The sequence below is a fragment of the Nelumbo nucifera genome, chromosome 1 (assembly GCF_055504915.1).
Source record: "Nelumbo nucifera cultivar China Antique chromosome 1, China Antique-T2T, whole genome shotgun sequence".
NCBI classification, from domain to species: Eukaryota; Viridiplantae; Streptophyta; class Magnoliopsida; order Proteales; family Nelumbonaceae; genus Nelumbo; species Nelumbo nucifera.
In genome coordinates, this window is record NC_142649.1 from 145,887,598 (window position 1) to 145,908,915 (window position 21,318).

The 21,318-nt window shown below is 36.1% G+C and overlaps 1 protein-coding gene across 15 annotated transcripts in view; it reads right to left on the bottom strand.

Moving 5' to 3' along the window:
* Positions 1-1,421: 1,421 nt before the first annotated feature.
* The window catches only part of MSH5 (MUTS-homolog 5), a 37,862-nt gene continuing 17,965 nt past the window's right edge, over positions 1,422-21,318 (bottom strand). For 5 of the 15 annotated variants that reach the window (XM_019196129.2, XM_019196128.2, XM_088894596.1 and 2 more), the window contains 28 exons: positions 20,912-21,066; positions 20,683-20,784; positions 20,581-20,608; positions 20,481-20,512; positions 20,333-20,390; positions 20,029-20,115; positions 19,244-19,300; positions 18,655-18,756; positions 18,518-18,562; positions 16,720-16,797; positions 15,914-15,964; positions 15,741-15,822; positions 14,697-14,770; positions 14,500-14,599; positions 13,498-13,594; positions 13,311-13,400; positions 12,736-12,800; positions 12,608-12,666; positions 11,339-11,415; positions 11,162-11,248; positions 10,797-10,854; positions 10,597-10,680; positions 10,140-10,193; positions 9,959-10,044; positions 9,206-9,237; positions 9,097-9,120; positions 1,859-1,974; positions 1,422-1,763 (listed from right to left, as the gene is read on the bottom strand). In XM_019196129.2, coding sequence (XP_019051674.1) covers positions 1,677-1,763; positions 1,859-1,974; positions 9,097-9,120; positions 9,206-9,237; positions 9,959-10,044; positions 10,140-10,193; positions 10,597-10,680; positions 10,797-10,854; positions 11,162-11,248; positions 11,339-11,415; positions 12,608-12,666; positions 12,736-12,800; positions 13,311-13,400; positions 13,498-13,594; positions 14,500-14,599; positions 14,697-14,770; positions 15,741-15,822; positions 15,914-15,964; positions 16,720-16,797; positions 18,518-18,562; positions 18,655-18,756; positions 19,244-19,300; positions 20,029-20,115; positions 20,333-20,390; positions 20,481-20,512; positions 20,581-20,608; positions 20,683-20,784; positions 20,912-21,066 — 2,067 coding nt within the window. In that variant the 3' untranslated portion in view covers positions 1,422-1,676. Of the gene's footprint in view, positions 1,764-1,858; positions 2,039-9,096; positions 9,121-9,205; positions 9,238-9,958; positions 10,045-10,139; positions 10,194-10,596; positions 10,681-10,796; positions 10,859-11,161; positions 11,249-11,338; positions 11,416-12,607; positions 12,667-12,735; positions 12,801-13,310; positions 13,401-13,497; positions 13,595-14,499; positions 14,600-14,696; positions 14,771-15,740; positions 15,823-15,913; positions 15,965-16,719; positions 16,798-18,517; positions 18,563-18,654; positions 18,757-19,243; positions 19,301-20,028; positions 20,116-20,332; positions 20,391-20,480; positions 20,513-20,580; positions 20,609-20,682; positions 20,785-20,911; positions 21,067-21,318 lie in introns of those variants that run through there. The other 10 variants (XM_010246190.3, XM_019196131.2, XM_019196130.2 and 7 more) reach the window with 10 other exon arrangements.

Consider the following 21,318-nt stretch of genomic DNA (forward strand, 5'->3'; position numbering starts at 1 on the left):
AATATTATAATTTAAAAATTAATAATTGTTTTCATGAATAATTAAATTAATTATTTTTATTACTATTTTAATATTGGGATTAATTAAAAACTCCCAATATTCAATTAAAAATATATTATTTATATATTCATCATTAATTTAGAATTACCAAAGTTTAATACCAAAATATTACCAACAAATTAATTAATTACCAATAATAATTAATTTATTTATTAAGATTAAATTTTAAAATTTAATAATTATTTACATGAATAATTAAATTAGTTATTTTATTACTTTTTAAATAATTCATAATATTAGTTTTATTAATAATATTACTATATTAACAACAGTAATAGTTTTTTATAAAATAAGAATTATAAGATTTATTAATTCATAATTAAGAATTATTAACAATAAATATAAATTTATTCATAATTTCTTAAATATTAATTATAAAATTTAAAAAGAATTATTAACTATTTTCGTGAATAATTAAAAATACCTTAAAATATTATTGTTTTTAGTAATTAGTATTATTGTTAATAACTATAAATTAAAATTAGTGCTATTAATTACTAACGGGGACCCATAAGATGCATGAGTTTTGTTAAAAAAGTGAAGAAAAAGGAGCTAGGGTTGTAGCTTGGGTTGGATGGAACTAACCCAAGCCCGACCCAGCTCAACCAAAGCTTTTGCACAAGTTGGACTAGAGTTTTTGAACTTTAAGCTGGCGGCTGGGTTTAGGCCAAAAAAAACCTCAAGGTTAGAACTCATGTTGGGCTTGGGTTGAGACCTCAGGTAGTTCAAGCTCGATCCAACCCATTTGAGCTCATGCCAACATTTTATGATAGACTGGGCTACATAGCTTAATACACCCAAGCCCAAGTCTAGCTCAAGATGTTAGGTTAAGCTCGAGTTGGGCATAAGTTGTTAAACATGGGCTTAACCTTGGATTGTTAAACTCAGGTTTGGGTTAGTAAATTACCAGTAATTATTGTCATTCTATTTTTGTTATATATCAGTAAATTATCAGTAATTATTGAAAATTACCAATAATTTTTCTCTTACCAACCTAGCCTTAACCTGAACTTTAACCCAACATCTTGGGTTGGGCTTAGGATTGGATGTGTTGAGCTTTGTGGCCCAATTTCTAGGTAGAATATATTGATAATATGTAGATATATGTATCACAAAATGTTGGGTGGGTTCAAATTGATCAAATCGGGCTCAGGCTACCCGTGCCCTCAACCCAAGCTCAACCTAAATTGAGGTTAGACTTCAGTTTTTTGGCATAAGTCCCGCTTGAAGTTTGAAAACTCAAGCCCAACCTATGCAAAATCTTTGGTTGAGTTGGGTCAGGCCCGGGTTAGGCCAATTGAATCTACACCTTAACTCCTTTTGCCTAAAGTTAATCTGTCAAGTGTCTGGAGGATCCTCAATAAAATTTTCAGACTCAAAAGCTGAGCCAGGAGGGCAGTAGCTCTCATTTAAGTCGTAAGTTCTATGTATCCATTTTGGTGAACCTAGTACAGTTCCAACAGTTCACCAACCTTACAGACCAATGTAGTAAACTGAATCCCAGCTAGGATAAAATGAAGTGAAAAGGCCAAGCTGTTCATGCATAGAATTTTGATGATGCCATTTCCATGCATGCTATAACAAAATAGGAAAAGCAAAAAATAACCTTGGTGCTTTTAGGTTTCAGAAGGAAATATATCTTGGAAGAAGAGGTTGAGATCACCCTTAAGAGCATCAAAGGCCAACAATTTATCCACCGCATCCTGCATCCAGTTTAGAGAACTAGTCTAAAGTTCCATAAAAAAGAAAATAGAGGAGTGATACATTATGGTTGAATTTTAATATCAAAGGGCATCACCTTGTATTGCTGATCTCTAGCTGCTATTTTCTCGCTGCATAGTCGTTCAATGTTCTTGTTAGCCCCAGAGGCCTCCAACACAAAGACTGCTCTCTTGATAACATCCTCTGGCAAACCTGCATGAATGATGTGATGATAATCGATCCTCCAGTCCTCCATACTGGTACAGGAGCTTTCAGTCTATAATATAGATAGACCTTTATGTTCAGAAAATAGCCCATGTAACTTCAGGGTTCATATATTTGTCCCTCAGTATTTTACAAGACTGATCAGACTGGAAACTGCAATTATATTTTTGGAACTACCTAGCAACCAATGTAGGGCATTGTTGTAGAGAGTTTTGAAGCTACCAAAGAATTGCTCAGATCTTCAAGAAAATAGTTTTTGGTGTTTATGGAGTGTTACTACTAACAGTCTTTTAGTAGTTGGTACTTGGTTTAATATTTGCTGTTTGAGCTTGAGTTGTTTGTATTTCTAATTTAGAATTGTAGTTTATTTAGAAATAGATTTCTAAATTATTTTTGGAGTTTACTAATTGCTTATTACTTTGTTTCTGATTTTGTGTAACTAGGAGTCTAAAGTAGAGTTAAACTTGCTGTGAAAGTACATCTTAGATTACAGATTATTGTTGAGTCTTATTCCAGCCCTAATAGAAGTATGATAGAGTTCAACCTATATAGACAACTTAAGAGATCTCAAGTAGTCCATTTTTGGAAATGGCTTATTGAGTAATTGGAGTGTTATGAAATTTAACAAAAAAGTTTTTTAAATCATGACTTCTGAAATTTCTATTCTTAGTTGTCTCTATATTTGCTTCTCTTAGCACTGCTAAAGTGACATGAATAGTACCCACTATTCAAGAAAATACTTATTTGAGGTTCGATTTGCTTCTGTATGATTAAAATCTACTACATTCTGGCTTAGTTAGCTACCTTTGTCAACATACAGAGCTAGGGAGAGACCAGGAACAAAATGGCTAGAGCCTTATAATTACAACTTCAATACCATGTACTGCACACTCGGGGGTTGCAACTGTTTGCTGGAACACAGCAGCCGAAGAAGAAGAAGAAGAGAAGAAGATTTGAGAATGGCGGCTTACTCACTTCAGCCAGCCCTACAATCTTATATAGATGTTTACAAAATAATATTACATGAATGGACTGGAATGCCCCTGATTAGTGATGGGACACCTAGACAAATAAAACACTAAAACAAGTTTAGGCCCAACAACTAAGGACTTAAGACACAAATATGACTAACATAAACACTAAACCAGCCGAACCAACACTCCCCCTCAAGCTAAGCATGGATGTCAGTCATGTTTAGCTTGCCAAGTAAGTCTAAGAATTTTGTTGAAGCTAGTCCTTTTGTTAGCACATCTGCAATCTGCACCTCGGGAGTATAAGGAATGCAGAGTTCCCCTGAGACTATTCTTTCTCTAACTAAGTGTCGGCCAATCTCAATGCGCTTCGTCCTATCATGTTGCACTGGGTTATTTGCAATGTTGATGGCAGCCTTGTTGCCACAGTACAGCCTGAGAGGACACTCGACCTTTATCCCGAGTTCACCAAGAAGGGTCCTAAGCCACAGTAGTTCAGCAACACCATGAGCCATAGCTCGATATTCAGCCTTTGCACTTGATCTAGCAACCACATTCTGCTTTTTACTTCGCCATGTAACCAGATTCCCTCCAACAAACATGCAATACCCAGAAGTAGACTTCCTGTCTCCAACAGAACCAGCCCAATCTGCATCAGTATACGTTTCAATTTCAATTTTATTGTGTTTTTTGAACAGAATTCCTTTTCCTGGGCAAGTCTTCAAGTACCTAAGAATCCTTTCCGCTGCTCTCATATGAGGATGCTTTGGAGAGTGCATGAACTGGCTGACAACATGTACAACATAAGCAATATCTGGTCGAGTGAGAGACAAATATATCAACTTCCCTACCAGTTTTTGGTATCTCTCTTTATCAAGGTAGTCCTCTCCTACTGATTCCTATAGACCATGGTTCTGTTCTATTGGAGTATCTGCTGGTCTACACCCCACCATACCTATCTCCTCTAGAAGATCAAGGACATACTTCCGTTGACATATATAGATGCCCTCTTGTGACCTAGCAACTTCAATTCCAAGGAAATATCTCAGATGGCCCAAGTCTTTGATCTCAAACTCAGAAGCCAAGAACTCCTTTAATCTTTTTATCTCTTCCAAATCATCCCCTGTAATCACCATATCATCCACATAGACGATGAGTGCCGTAAGTCTGCTATTCTGTTTCCTTATGAACAAGGTATGATCTGCACCACTTTGAGTGTATCCCACTCTCTTCATGGCCCCACAAAGCTTCTCAAACCAAGCCCGAGGAGACTGCTTAAGACCATATAATGCTTTCCTCAGTTTACACACTTTCCCATCAAATCCATAACCTGGTGGAGGATCCATGAATGAATACCTCTTCACGTAGATCGCCATTTAGGAAAGCATTCTTCACATCCAACTGATGTAGCTCCCATGAGAACTTTGTAGCTAATGACAATAAAACCCGGATTGTGTTGAGCTTCGCGACTGGAGCAAAGGTCTCTTTGTAGTCAATCCCTTCCTTTTGAGTAAACCCCTTTTCCACAAGTCTGGCCTTGTATCTTTCAATGGACCCATATCCTCCCTATGCTTTACAGTGAACACCCACTTGCATCCCACAGTGCACTTCCCTTCTGGTAGATCCACTAATTCCCAAGTCCTTGCTTTCATTAAGGCTTTCATTTCTTCATTCATAGCCTCTCTCCATCTTGGGTCAGACACTGCCTCTGAGTACCTAGTAGGGACATGCACGAAGGAGAGAGCAGACACAAAGGAATAATAACGAGGAGATAAACGTGAGTAAGAAACAAATTCAGCAATGGGGTGTCGGATAGTACAAGAACGGGTAGACTTACGAAGAGCAATAGGGAGATTCAAATCAGAAGTATGAGTGATAAGATTACCTGGAGTTGCTGAGACAGATTGATCCGAGTCTGATTGATTGCTGCCATGAGTTAGAGGGTCCTTTTTCCTTTTGTTGTAGGTGATTCTTATATCTTTTTGTTGCCTACTGGTGTCCTCAGTTACATCTGCAGCATCAAGAGTGGTAACAGGTGCAATGGGAGCCTCACTAGGTTCACCCAGGATGCTACAACTAGGAGGATCAGGAGGAGAAGATGGAAGGACCGAGGCCGAAAGAGGCACAAAAAAGGAGGGGGAAGAAGAATCCTCTTCCATCCCACTAGTCTCCTCCTGAAGAGGATTCTGGGAAGAATGAAAATAGGATTGAGACTCAAAAAATACCACGTCCTTTGTGACGTATTTCTTCTTGGTGACGGGATCATAACACTTGTAACCCTTCTATGTAGAAAAGTACCATAGAAAGATTCCTTTCATAGCCCTAGGATCCAACTTGGTCTTCTTTGGATCCTTTACATGTATAAAACATACACAACCAAAGACTCTAGGTGGAAGAGGAAAGTTTGGAAGATTAGGACAAAGGACAGAGAAAGGAGTTTTCATACCCAACACCTTGGATGGCATCCGATTTATCAAATATGATGCGGTAAGGACTGCTTGAGACCAATAGTGCTTGGGAACCTTGTGCTGAAATAGTAAAGCTCGAGCGGTCTCCAATAAGTGTCTATTTTTGTTCTCAGCAACCCCATTCTGTTGAGGGGTACTAGCACAAGATGACTAGTGTAGCATGCCAGCATCCTCCATGAACAGGTTCAAGGATCTTTCAAAATATTCAGCAGCATTGTCTGAACGGAATTGCTTAACCTTCTTGTCAAACTGAGTTTCAATCATTTTACAATATGCCATGGTTATCCGTGGCACTTCATCATGTCCTTTTAACAAGTAGATCCATGTGCATCGTGAGTAATGATCAATAAAACTGATAAAGTAACGAAAGCCATCTACGGAAACAAGAGGTGAAGGGCCCCAAACATCAGAATGGACCAAATCAAAAGGAGCTTGAATTTCATTACTAGAAATTGGATAAAGAGTTCTACATTGTTTTGACAACTGACACACTTCACAAATTAAATTTTGACTTGAAATACCCTTGAATAATTCAAGAAACAACCCTTGCAATGATGAAAAAGGTAAATGACCTAGCCTAGCATGCCACAAGTGTAACCTAGCTATTGACTCCTCATTATTCTAACTACTGGCAGTAGTTGATTGTAAGGCCGAACTGATGTCTGCATCAAAATAGTAGAGATCTCCACACTCATGACCGCTCCCAATCGTTCTCTTCGTCAATCTGTCCTAAAAGACACAACGAGTAGGAAAGAAAATTATGCTACAGTTTAAATTCTTGGTAAGCTTCGAAACAGATAAGAGATTGGAAGTAAGATTGGGAACATGTAGAACAGATTTAAGAGAGAGGTCCTTGCTTAGGTCAACCCCCCCCCCCCCTTCCCAGAGATGGTGGAGAGATAACCATCAACAACTCTCATCTTATCTTGGCCAGACATCAATTGGTAAGAAGAAAATAAAGAGGACATGTGTGTCATGTGGTCAGTTGCACCGGAATCAATAATCCAAGAAGTAGAGTCTATAGAACTAGTTGCACTATAAGCAGAGACAATACCTGATCTGGCAAGAGAGGTGGAAGCAAGGGAATTAGTCCTTAGACGGGTTAAGGCCCAGCTAAGGACCTCTACCTCATCAGCAGTGAAATCCAAGGACCTAGATGTGGAGGAATTAGCAATTTGTCCCATGGGAGAAGATGCAACTGTAGATGTGTTCTTCGAGCTATCACCACTGTGACTAGTAACAAGGTTCCCACTTGCTGTTTGATTCTTCTGGGGCTTCTTGTCTTTCCTTAACGTAGGTGGTTTCAGATGAGGATAAAGAACCCAACAAGTCTCTTTTACATGCCTTTCACCTCCACAATGAGTGCACTTAAGATGCCTCTTGTCTGAATGCTTGCTCCCCTTTTGGTTTGAAGAAATCAGGGCTGAATGTTCAACAGGCTGTTCAACTGGCTGTATTTGAGTGTCAACTTGCATCTCTTTCCTCCTAACCTCTTCATTCCTTACTAGATAATAGACATGGTGTAAATCTGGCATTTCATCCCTTCCCAAAATTTCAGACCTTATGCTCTCATACATTGGGTCTAAACCAGCGAAGAACATAAAGGCTCTACCCTCTTCAATTTGTTTATCATGCCTCTCCTTGTCTTTTGCATTCTCCCAATCGAGAATAAGATGATGATCAAGTTCTTCCCATAGTCCTTCTAGGGTTGCAAAATACGTTGCAACTGTCATATCTCCTTGTCTCAATGTAGCAATGTCTTGGTTTAGCTTATAAATTCTGGCATTGTTCTTTCTCTATCCATAAGTTTTAGACACTTTCTCCCAAATCTTAGCAGCAGTGGGAAAGTGTTGAACAGTCCTGGACACTCTTAGAGTCATCAAAGCAAGCAGCCAGGACATAACAGTAGCATTTTCCTTACGCCGTACTGCGTACTCCACACTACCCACTTCAGGTTCCTTCTTCTGTCCATCAAAATAACCCGTAAGTTCCCGGGAAGTAATAAAGAGCATGGCTGAAACAGACCATTCTCTGAAGTTATATTCATCCAACAATACACTGGTGATCTGCAAGCTGTGCAGATTTGGATTTTCCAGATTAGGAGACCTCCCACCAGTTCTATTATCCCTAGAAGACACTTCTCCCAATATTGAAGACATCTCCTTCCTCTTACAGTGATCACAATTGAAAACTCAGTACAAAGAACACTATTTCAGACATACCGAGGCTGTTACAAGTCTGAGAACCCCTCGTAACAGGTCTGAAACCAAGAACAATCCACCTCTGTACTGTGCTGAACTCTTCTGGACTAGGCTGGGATTTGACTTCTGCTGCTGAAGACTGTGATCACCCTTACGACCTTACGATCTGTACTTGGACTGTCGAAGTCAGCCCTTCCACCTAGATCTGTTCCACACAGATCTCTCTTACAGCCGAATGGCTACTACCTGCTGCAAGGTGTCTAGTAGGACATCAACTTCTAGAACAAACTCCCCTTGGGCCCTACAACCAAGGGAAACCCTAGATACAGACCTTGCTGTGTTCTACGGTCAGCCCTAGGGTTTCTTCACAGTGGCCAAGATAGGAGAGAGAGAGGAAAAAAAAAGGAATAGAGAAGAGCAGAAAAGTGGCGGCTGTAACCAGACAGACGGATTAGTGCTTTGATACCATGTTTGCTGGAACACAGCAGCCGAAGAAGAAGAAGAAGAAGAAGAAGAAGAAGAAGAAGAAGAAGAAGAAGAAGAGAAGAAGATTTGATAATGGCGGCTTACTCACTTCAGCCAGCCCTACAATCTTATATAGATGTTTACAAAATAATGTTACATGAATGGACTAGAATGCCCCTGATTAGTGATGGGACACCTAGACAAATAAAACATTAAAACAAGTTTAGGCCCAACAACTAAGGACTTAAGACACAAATATGACTAACATAAACACTAAACCAGCCGAACCAACAGCAACTTTTGAGCAGTGGCTACCATCCCAAGTTTCAAAAACTGAACCACATATTGAACTATTGGCATTAAATTCTCAGTTCCTGGTTCAGCAGTTTGATGTAGGGCTGTAACCGATTCATATTTGGATTGGATCCAGCCACATCCGAATCTGATCCAATTATTGGAACCTAAAATCCAAGTCTGACAATATCAGTTTCGGATCGGATTTGGATTTCATCTGAATCTGCCTTGTTGTGTTTAAAATAAAGAAATATCAATTTTTTTTAAATAATTACTTTTTAATTTATACATATAGTAAAATTTAATAAATATAAAAATATTAAATTTAATCAGCTCGAGTCTTAATTGGATCAGGTGGGGTCAAATCTGTGTTTGATTCGATATACCAGGTTCTAAGATCAATCCTGAGATGTTGGACCGGATTTCAGGGTGGATTATATCATACTTGCTTTCCATCCATTTATTATGCTCTTGAAATTCATACTTTTATAATTAGATAAAACATATCGAAACTTGAATGAAACCTTACGGCATGAAACCTTACGTGCATAGAAAATGTCATCAAACAAGAAACTTGAATGAAACCTTACGTGCATAGAAATTACGGCATGAAAACAAAGAATTTATCAACTGTTACAAGATATACCACAGTTAACAAGGTCAAAGAAATATAATCATGAATTATTAACTCTATTTGAATTTGAGACGCACCAGCAAGTAGGGCACAGTGCAAACCTGCAAGAAGTAATCAAATTACGTTAACTCAATTGTAAATTTAAATTGGGATATTAAGCCCAATTGACTGATAATATAGACCCACCATAGCTCAGAAGTGCATGTCCAGGAACAAGCCTGCATGACAAGAATATTGAGGTACTGAGGTCCCATCCAATAAGATTCCATGAGTATAGAAATATAAATGACATTCTACCAGAAGTATAGTTCTTAAGGAGAGTGAATTAGTTGAATTGATAGCTGTTTTACTGGCTATGAGACCAATAATTTTTCTCCACATCAGCCATAAATGCAAGTGAGATATTGAGTAATTGTGGGCCATTGGGTCATATGCACTTTATGGCTGGTGTGGGGCAAAATGATTGATCCCACAGCCAGTAAAACAGCTATCAAATTCAGCTAATCCTTCCTCCTTCAAACAAGGGAGTTACTTGGTATCCAACCTATCCCACCTAGGATTACTTATCTGAAGTTGGCAGAACATTTAATCACTGAATTACATTATTTTTCATAGTAAAAGAAAAATTCATTAAAAGAAAAAGGAGGAATAAGCATACTTGAATTACATTATTTAAGGCTCTAGGATATTTTAGTCATATGTTATGGCATTCAGTAAAACTGACTTATCAGCTTGCTTAATGATCATTTGCACAGGAAACATCAAATGGTCAGTCACACAATCACATCATTTTTTTGCATTCCCTGGTGAGGCTCATTGGCTAGTGTAACCAACTCCCTCAATGTAGTTCTAGGTTAACCATAGAACTCCCAGTGATCCAAATAATGGGTATCATTGATCTCTCATTGTTAATAAATCTAAGAGGCACTGTGCAAGTACCGATATAGGAATACAATGTCTTCAACATCTGAACAGTTGGCATCAGGTCTCAGGACACTCATTGTATAGACCTTGACATTTTCAGTCTGCAAAAGTCAATTCATAAACTAGTCAGTTTCTCAATATATATTACAGAAGATTTTTGAACAGTGGATGTAATAGATATTAAAATGAAGCAAACCTTCAGCAAACAACTCTCACTAAATATCTCAGTCAAGTGTGTGCAGACAAGAACCTACAAATCAGTTGAATAGACTCCATATGACAAGTTTCTCACACTGATATATCAGATTTACATGTAGGTTTTAAGACCACAAAGAACACCCAGATGAAAAGGAAACATTATTCTAGAAGGTTGTATTATTGTAATACATCACATTGCTTTCCCATAATAGATGAGACTTAGGTATATCTGCTGCAGATAGTTGACAAATTAATAGGTATATCATTTATCTAAATATTACATTTGAGAAATTTTATCATTTTTCTCAATGAAATAGAATGGCAAAAGAAAAAAAAAACTGCAAACTTGAGGGTAGTTAAAGAATTCTTTAAAAATAAGTTTCTTTGGTATGTGAAGTGGCTAGAAAACGGACTCCCCATCTACAAACCATCAGTTATTGCATAACATTAATTACCATGTAATTACTCAAACCAAACCTTTGGAGGGCTATTACAAGTAGCAAAATGATTAATAGTTCCACTGAGGAGGCCGATGCCATCTGAAATAAACAATGAAACGGATCACCAAGTATAGAAATTAAAATATGGTTAAAAAAAGTGAAAGATAGTCTGACAAGCCAAGAAACAGAAAACTGCTAGTGTTTGAGTGTCAAACCTTCTGTAAGTGTTCCTTTACCAAATTCATCCAATAAACACAATGACAGTGATGTTGCCTGCCTATAAGTAACTTTAACCATCAATATATTATGATAAACAAAAGTGGGAATTGGTTTAGGTGTGACGGCAGTTTTGGCAGAGGAAACATCAACCAACTACAAACTTACTAAAATTCCGTTGTAGCTTTTCACTGGGATCCAAACATCCTCAATGTTGAACATGCAGATTTAATAATCAAAGTGGAGATTGTGTACAGATGCACAGTTCAAACACCATGGATTGTGGATTTGTAGTATTTGAGATCACAAGAGCATTTTATAAGGTAGTGAACAATATAAGATATTCAGCCTCTTTAGCAAATACCTAAGCATTATTCCCACTTGATGTAGATCAATCATAAATGTTGATTGCTCAGCAGTCATGAGCTTGCTTCCCATTGCACAAAATATCCTATTTTAAGGAAATTTTGATTAGTCATGTAACTACTCTTTTAATGAATGTCATATATGAACAATCTGGGCAAATATGCAAGTCACTAACCTATCAGTCAAACCCACTGTAGCAGCTTCTGCTGGAACAAAACTTCCAATGTGAGAAAGGAAAATAATCAAAGCTACCTGAAACATTTCCTTCAATGTATTAATTCTTCTTATTCCTGATAAAAGGTAACTATTATATTCAAAAGAATAAGAGAAATACAAAGAGGATATACAACAAAGGAGGGCTTTGATACACACACAAAAAAAAGCCCACTCAAGACATTTAAGCTGTTAGCACTAGACAAAAAATTCTCTCCGGACCCAATTTAGCTAAGAAATTAGCTATTTGGTTCAGATTTCTTGGAATCCATCTAAAGCATCAGCCAAGGGAAACTGAAAGATCATGAATTTCATGCAGGAAATGAGACAGCCTCCATGGAGCTGTTCCAAAATTGATTGCCCAGTCAACCACAATCAGAGTACCCTCCACAAGCAAGGAGCCAGAGACAAGGTCTTTACCAAATCTGAGACCCTCTATAAGGGCTTGAACTTCAGCTTCAGATGCATCCGTTGCGGACCTTGCAGTGACAGGACCACTAAAAGCCCAAATCAGAAATCCATCAGCTCTCAAGATACCCCCCCCCCCCCCAAGTTCCAGCCTTCTCCAGTATTTCTCAAATTACAAGAAGAAAGTAGTAGAAGGTATTATGGCTAAGGAGAGAGTGGGTTGAAGAGCAAGGGGGAGGATTTTAGGAATTCCCTAAGATTTCTACCAAGGCCACCATAGATAATCCCAGAGGAACTCTTATCTGACAGCATCCATGAGTTAACCAAAGAAAGGATATGCCTTCTCAGTTATGACAATAACTGCTTTTATTTTAAAAAATTCTTCTATCAATGTATTAATGTATTTAACATGAAATGACCGAAATATAATGTTTTTAACTCAAAAAAGTTGGTTAAAGTTTCCAACTTCATAAATAAATATTAAACATATATTGCTATCCCATAAATGACCTGGAGTATGTCCAATGTCCTATAGATACTGTACTTTATACAATGAGAGATACCGTAACACATTAAAAGGTCTTTTACACATGGTAAGAATGCACAAGAAATTTTATTTTTGTAGCAGTTAAAGAAAAAAATCAAAAGAAAAAAACAATGGTTACGCTAAATGCTTACAAACAAGGTTATAACTTCTTGAAAGCATTGCAACTTAGTAGTCTGATATGGAGATCCAGAGAAACACCCATGTAGAGTAATTATACTTATACATTAAAATGGTACTAAACTACATGACAATGGAAGAAAGAATGTTACTTATTACCTGTTTTATGTAGATACTTTTCCCTGAATAGTTAGGACCAGTGATGATGTTGATCCTCCCTGACACAAAACAATTACAAATTTTAGCAATAAAAATAATCATGCATTAACAGATAAAACATCAATTACCATCATCAAGTATCTTTGTATCATTTGGAATAAATGTGTCTACTGTCATTTCCTGCAAAACATGCCTGGTGCCCATATGACCCACTTGTTACTATCATATCATAGAGTGGTGTCAAAGAAGTAAGAAGTTAAACGTCTAAACATAATATTCTATATATGTCTGATTATGGTGCCGTTTGGCAAGTTTTTGAGAAAGATCTTCCAGCAGCCCAGATGGCCAAAAGACGTATTGAGCTTTTAGGGTCTTGTCGTTAAAGACAAAGACTGTTTGGCACACGGCTCAGTCTACCGGGATTTTAAAAATGTGTTTAGAGGCTATCACACAGAAATACCGGAAAGCTTCATTTGACGCTTCCCAAAATTTGGCATTTTCGGTCTTTTCAGATCTTTCCGCACACACATCTTCTGGTCTTTCCAGATTTTGGTTACCAAATGGAAAAAGACCAATTTTTGGTCCGAGCTTGCCGAAGCCCAGAAGACCGCACAGAAAGACTTGCCAAACACTGCCTATGTATATATGTATGCAGGTACATATGTATGTATTTATGTATTCTGAATTGTTAAACACCTCTAACCTTCCATTTTGTATGTCAAGCAAGTTTTCTGTGGTCAAAATAGGCCTCACATAATTGTTCTGACGAGCAACCAATGCCAGAGACAACAGACTAATGTAACAATGGAATACATAATAGTTAGAAACAAAAATACTGCAAGAGAATCAGAAGTAATTAAATATTCCAAATCTGTAATAATGCCTCTTACCAGTCAAGTTCAGCTGTAAAATTTACTGCCTTGATAAGATGTAGTGAGAATAAAAGAATATGGGACACCAAATCCCTTGTGATTGCTCTCTCCATATCTGTATTAAAGAACTCAGTTAGGAGAAGAATTAAGTTAGAGGATATTTCAATTAAATTAGCAATTAATTTCTCTTATAGATAATATGCTTCTACTTTAGTTACTTTACCAATATATTCTTGAGTTTTAAGATGACAAGTTCTAAATATAAATGATTTTAATAATACAAATATAGTTAACCAAGTCTATATGTATGTCACAAATTATACTTCCTCTTAGATTTCCTAAGAAACATCAGAAATAGAACTCCTAGAATTAAGAGATATTTTCCACCAGTATCTTTAGAATCTTTTTCCGTTGCACCCATAAGAAGAAGTGATCTGTTGCAAGTTGAAGGGGCCAGAAGGGCTAGGGGTATACCAAAAAGGACATGGGTTGAAGTGGCAAGAAATGATTTAAGTGCTCATAATTAACAATGCCAATGACACTAAAGAGAACAGAATGGCAAAATAGGATTCATGTAGCTGTGTTTTCACTTAAACCTCTTAGATTAATAGAGAAAACAAGAAAAAGAAGAAAGAAATATGCTTTGGTTAGGGAGATAGAGAAGAGAAAGAAGAAGAGAAAATGGAGGGAAGGAAAAAAGGGTTCAAACGGTGAGAGTCCATTGAGCTCTCAACCACTCGACCTATCTTTTAATTACTTATAAGAGAAAAGGAGAAATTACATATATGCCCCTGTCAACAAATTAAAGAAGACAAAAAGGACTATTCTAATTTCTACCCTTTTTACAAGATATACTTTAACAGTAGCCAACCCCATATAGTTGGGTGTTGGGACAAGGCTTAGATGATGATGATGATGATAATTTTTAGAATTTTCCCCTTCTTTTTCACTTTTACAAGCGATATTTTCAGCATTCTTATCAGGAGCAGCATACTATGAAGAATGATTTAACACACATACCTAGAATTTTATGATAAACATCTCCTAGAAGGTTGTCCAACTCCCGTGTCTTGGAAGTGTGATAAAAGAATTTCTTCACTTCTCCATCCCCATCTGCAAACTAGTTTGATATTTGCAATTCATGTAAAAAAGCAAATATATGCTAAGTACTGAATGGTTTGTCTTGATTCAAGTAGAACAAACTATTTGGCACTTACTGCAAATTCAAAATCCCGAAGCTTCTCAAGTGTGCCTTCATCAAGTTTATCTTCAAAAATGCACATCAAATATCCTATGAATGACAAATAAAGTGAGAAAGTTAATAGAACTAGAACATAAATTTGTGAATGTAATCTAGAACCATTAAACAAGGAAACACTTAAGTACATAGAGATTCAACAACAAAATCTCTACACGGTAGGAGATTGTACAAAATCAGAAAAAGAAAACCCCCTTCAAATGCATACAAAAAAGCCAATAAGATCAAAGGTGAGTTTCCCTAGACTGAATCAAATATGGGGGTATCCCTCAATTCCTTCAACACCCCTACCCACAAGAGAACAGTTGCTGCAGCCTCCCAAACAACATCCTCAATCTAAGCCTACTTTATTCTCAAATATTCTGTTATTTCTCTCCTTCCATATAGTCCAGAAAATTGCATGAAGTATGGATCTTCAAAACCAAACCCCCCTTTCTGTTTAGTCCTCTGAGATGCCACCCAGAAAGTGTATCATAGGTGGTATAACGAAAACAACTCAGATTAAAAAACTCAAGGAAAAATCCCAGATATTAAGAGTGAAATTACAATGGATAAATAGGTGGTCTACCACTGCTAAATCTTATTGGCACAAGAGGTGTTCTGGAGAGGAAATTCTCAAGCCTCTCTTGCCCAGATTATCCTTAGTTTAACATTTCCATACCTTGTTTTCTTGGAAATTTTTAGAGTTATTATGACTTTGACCGTAGTGGGTAGCATAATGTAATAACATTTTAACCATGTTACATATCCTTTTGCCACCTTTAGATGTCCTAGATCCAAGCATCATGATTAAGAGATTTCGACTAATAAGGTTCAATTTGTATTCAATCCCTGTGGGTGTTTACTAAATATGGCCATTTTATTATTGTGTTAAAAATAAACTAGAGTCCTGCAAACTATAAAGCACTAGACATTCCAATAAGTAGTGTACTTCACCTACATTTAAATTGCAACATCTCCCAAACATTGTAGGCATAGAATTGGTTAAAGAATGTAGACAAACCTATTTGGTGTATATAAATTATACAAGGAGCAAGCTTATCTCCAGATAAATGAGGTAGTCGTGCAATTTCAAGTGAAGAAACCTGCAAGGGATTGATATAATCTTACATAAACTTATAAATTTCATTTCATTCAATTGTTCAATTTTGATGTATGAAAACACAAAGCAAGTACCTCTTCTAGAAACTCTGGTAATTCTTCATATATCTTTCTCAACTCATCCAACTAGATGTCAAAAGAAAAAAGTATGCTTCTTTTAGAGTAGGCCATAAAATGTGCAATTCTGCTAGCAAAAGTAGGCTACATGAATAAACCCCATGATCATTTAACCGAACACTTCTATACTCAAGTCAGCCTTAATCCCAACTATTTGGGGTTGGCTACACAAATTCTGTTCCACCATTGTTCTCTATCAAGGGATAATAGTAGCATCATATGTGTATGTGCATGCATACGCAAACAACTAGTTAGCTATACGTATTTATGTAGACAACAAGCATGCAAAAGAATCTTAATATTCATACAAATAATACTGGGTGTTAATACATGATATAAACACCAGATCTAAGAAGCAATATAACCATGCTTCTTCCCACACTTGAACATCACAATTTAAGCAGATAATTTAAAATGGAAACAAGCCATTCATACTGATGATTCTGTACAATAAAAACTGAGAAAGAACCATATGGGAAAAAATGAAAATATTAATAGATACAGCTCATAGATATAATATGATCCAAGGATAAAATAGAAGGGTGAAAAGCTCCCCATCTTTATACCATAAAAAGAAAGAGGTAATTCACATTCTATCCATTGGGTAAAGAACAAAAATGGGCAATAAATAATAAAATGCTCAAATGACAGACAGAAGAAAATTTGAGAAAGGAGGTATCCAGATGCATAACATAAATATAGAAACTAATGGAGAAAGACTAAAATCTAAATAGATGAAACAAACCACTAATAGGAAGTCTAACCTCATCACAAAATCCCTCTTTCACCATTGTTGCATACCCTTTTTCCTTAGTTCTATTAACATCAATAACTCCCATTACCTACAAATAACAAGTTTCACTAATCAAAAAAAAAAAAAACATAACTTTCAAAGTTTGAAAGAACAACAGTTTAGGCATTCAAAGATACTTAATTGATAAACTGGGCATAGATAACAGCTAAGTGAAATGCCACTTTCAACCACATATCATTTCAATAATAAAAAGAAGTCCATTAAAAAAAACAAACGCTAGAATCACTGGATTGGCCACCACAGAGACCTTAAATAACAACAGAAGACATAACACCCCATAATGCCCTGTTTTGTAGACAAACCACGTTCACATTTCATCCTCTTGTGATTTTAGGATTCTATTATAGACAAAAACTATCATGTTAGCAATACTTTAAAAAAATCATGGAATTTTGAGGGTCAATGACAACTCATTGACTCAAAACATTGGTGGAATATTATAGATGATAGCTTAATAAAAAGGAAACTTGGTACCAGCAAGGACAGAGCTAATCAGAAAACTTTTTTCCTTTATGCATTTATCAAAAAAAATTTCCTTTATGGAGTAGCCTTTCAAACGAAAAAGGCCATTATCCAATATTGGTCCTAACTTTCTGGGGTCTTAGGAGGGGTGGACTGGAGAATATGGACCTAACCTCTGGCAATTTTTGAACAAAGCGTTTGCTCTCAGACTTGAATATAAAGACAAGAAGAAACTAAGGAGATTTGTAGTGGAAATGTTAGCATATCATCATGTATATAGATGAGATAATTCCAGGAAAAGAAACCAAACTAAATAGACTAGATACTAACTCACAGAGAAGTGCTGATGGTAGAAGGAAACCACCCCAACAGGACTTCATGAGTCAAAAATCTTAAAACAGGAGGTTTCTGTTCCGGTATGGTTACTACCCAGTGTGACAGGATGGAAGTTAGGTGAATGATCTCTTAGTTATTGCACAAGATGGATGCTTGTTTTATCCAGAATTTAATTTTTCTTAAACTCCTAACTTTACTCCAGGTGGAGGAGTGTTAGCCATAGTTTGATGGATTAGCTTATCTGATTGGAAAGTTGAACCCACTGCAGGGTACTCCTGCATTGCTTTGCAAGTGTAGCTTAAAAAAAAGAACTAATAAGATACAATTAATACCCAGGACTAAAACAAACAGCAAGGACACTGTCACAGATAAAATAAGTTGGGTGCATTAAATATAGAGAGATACTGCACTTTCCTTTTTACAAGATGTATTAATGGAAACTTGGGGAGAAGACTTTCCTATGTACAGTATCACATTTCCCACTATAGATCTTGTCAAAGTATCACAAATCCACCAATATCAATCTGATAATTGATGAAAAAGGTATTATGACACAAAATGGGAAAGTCTTTCAATGGACCATTTAATTTCACCAAGGATTATAAAAATGAAACTGCCAAGATTATGTAAGATGTCATAATCCATAGCTGTAGTTAATAGCCTATGTTGAGACATAGTTATGTATATTTTCTTGCTGACAACAAAGTGAGAAACAACATTCTTATATTTCAGAGGAAACAGTTCAAACTAAAAACAGATTTACAAAAAACAATGTTTCACCAAACTTCATAAGTTCAAACTAAAAACAGATTTACAAAAAACAATGTTTCACCAAACTTCATAAGTATCTTGAACATAGTAAGGGGCTAGACAAAATATTTTAAATTCCAGCCATTATAAACTGCTGGGAGCATAGAGGTGATAACATTTTTGAACAACACAAGGCTAACCAGTTCATAGACATAAGCCAGCTCGGTTGTAATGCAAGAACCAGCCTGCAGCAAAAGAGAGCATATAAATGTAGGTATTATATTTATTGAATATCAAATGAGAAACTATAAGCATATGAGTTAAGTTTGCTCAGTACCTTCTCAACAATGTCCACATTCAAATATTTTGCATGCTCTCTTAGATTTTCGGAAACTCCAACTTCAAATATGTTGTTCATGTGCAAGAGTGAACAAATGCTCTGCAAAAATAAAAAGTATTACAGGATGTTGGATTAATGAACCTCTAATAGTAGCTTGATTCTAGAACCTGTAAAAGCACATCATTGTGAAGGAAAGGAAGGTTGAGAGGATCATGATTCCCAATTTAATAATTCTTCTGGTGATCATGATTAGGTACAGTTGAGGTATTGAAACAATTTCAATTGCCATGTAAAAATCAAGTTGTTCCTGTAGACATGAGCACATAGAAGATATCTTTCCAAGCAAGTTATTCCATGTTATATATAAACCTAATAAAGAATGTTGTGTACAACGGATAGGTTACTTTCAACAATAGGCATCTTATTGTTACTGGAAGTTCTTCAACATAGTATCAGTGATTCTCCAATAAATGAAACCAGTAAGTTCGAAATTTCAAATATCTATGAAGTCTTAGGAAGGAGGGAAAAGGAAGTAACAAATGAAAGCGCATTCATAAAAAATAGAAAAGGGTAAAGGTATATCTACCTTTGAAAAGGCTGTCCAGTCAACATTTGTACAAATGGAACTTGGAGAGTTGAATTTCTTCAATGACCCCAACAAAAGAAAAAAAGAAAAGCATTAAACATTTTATGTTGAAAAGAAATCCCAAGTGCAAAAGGGTCAACACCATACATGAAAAGCATATAACCTTATGTACTTCCTTGTATCAAGTGATGTTGATAGAACATGAGAAGATTAAGTTTTAAATTGGAGAAATGGATTCCAATGTGGAATGGGAATGAATAGTCATAGGAGATGATGTTGAAGAAAATATCTCTGTTTGCTAAGAAACAAACAATTGTAACATGGTAGAAATATCAACTGTGAAAAATGTAACCTAGTAGTAAATCGTAGCCAATAGCACATGCCACATCAATGAAACAACATCACTTGTGCAGGTCTGAGGTGATTTCATATTTTCAAAACATTTGGTTTAAATACTCATTCTGGTCAATAAAGTAATTAATGCTCATAGCCAAAGACCTAACCTTATTTCTATCTTCCAATATGACCACAAAGTGCTAATAACTGAATCATGCAAGGTTTGCTTGCTGATGAGGATCATCAATATCAAATCCACTAATTAGGTAGAATATTCATCATCAATTTCATCCTTAAGCATCTGATTGCAAATATATTTACTGAATAAATATTGACTAGTTCGCTCAAAATAGTAAAATATTAGATCTTGAAACCTTTATTGTTAAAATAAAAGGGAGACAGGGAAGATAAAATGGAAAGCAAATGAAAGGAAAGAAAAGAAAATGCACCTTCAGTATGTAGGGAACATCTTTTACTGACTTCAATGTTTCACGCAAAGTAGCCATCAGTTCTTCAGAACAAAGAAAGAATGATATCTAATTCCATGTTAGGGAAAACAAGTTTTTGCCAAAGTAGACTTATGAAAGGAAACAGATTTTTTTTTTCCTTTTTAATTCTGATAGGTTCAGAAAATCCATCATCCAAATCATATGCCAACCATTTGAAGTTAGTCAAACAAATCTTAATCCAACACTCCAATATAAGCATTCAAGTTAAGAATTATCTAAATGCAGTTTGAAGGGGAAAGAATACAGTATTGAGACGACTGTTCAAATTTTCAAGGTCCAGTATAGGCCTCAAGAACCAACTTCTGGGGACAAAGCAAATTAATTCTGTAAATCCCCAAGTAAACTGACAATGTCAAAAATATAGGACCACAACTTTCTTATTATGAGTTTACCTCAAGAGACGTCTACCCATTGGAGTGATACACTGAAGAAAAGAAGACCAATTTAGTAGAAATACATTGCAAGCCTAAAATCCAAATGGATCTTCCTTACCTTGTTCAACATCCCAAACACAGAGAACCTGCATATTGAGTATATCAGTGCACACCCTTAGGACCATGGTAAAAAACTTCAAAATATGTTGTCAGTCTTTACCCTTCTTTTGCTCTCCCGATGCCCATATGGCTTGGATGTTTGTCTATTTGGAAAATCTGTAATGCCTCATAAGCTGCTGAATCCAGTTTGAGGAATTTGTGTCTGTGTTGGATGTAAGGTTGTTTCTTGAAGTTCATTTTACATTATATGGATATATTAAAGGAATTTGAACTTATAAAATTAGAACAATAGCAACTATATATGAAGTATGAGGTAAGATGGAGGATAAAATGAAATTTCTGTTACACAATCTATAGTAATTGAGGAATTCCCAGAATCCTTCTGTTCAAGGGTATCTACAAGCCTCTCATTCTCTAGTATAGCAAGAAGGGCCCCACTTGCACGAACTTGGACATCACTTCCAATATCCATCATAGAGTTCAGCTGCAATAGGGAAAAGGACATAAATGCTTAAAGTAAACATTGAGAATGTTGAGATAAACAAGTCCATACCAGTTGCATCAAAACAGTAATTAACACAAGTGGGCTTGCTAAATCAGCTAGTGCCATAGTTTAAGAAAAGATGTGATGTGCACAGATGGATGTAAACATCAAGGAGTTTACCTAATTTTAAGAGAAGAAAGAGGATAAGATAAAAACAAAAAGATAATAATATACTAGGCGAATAAGAAATGT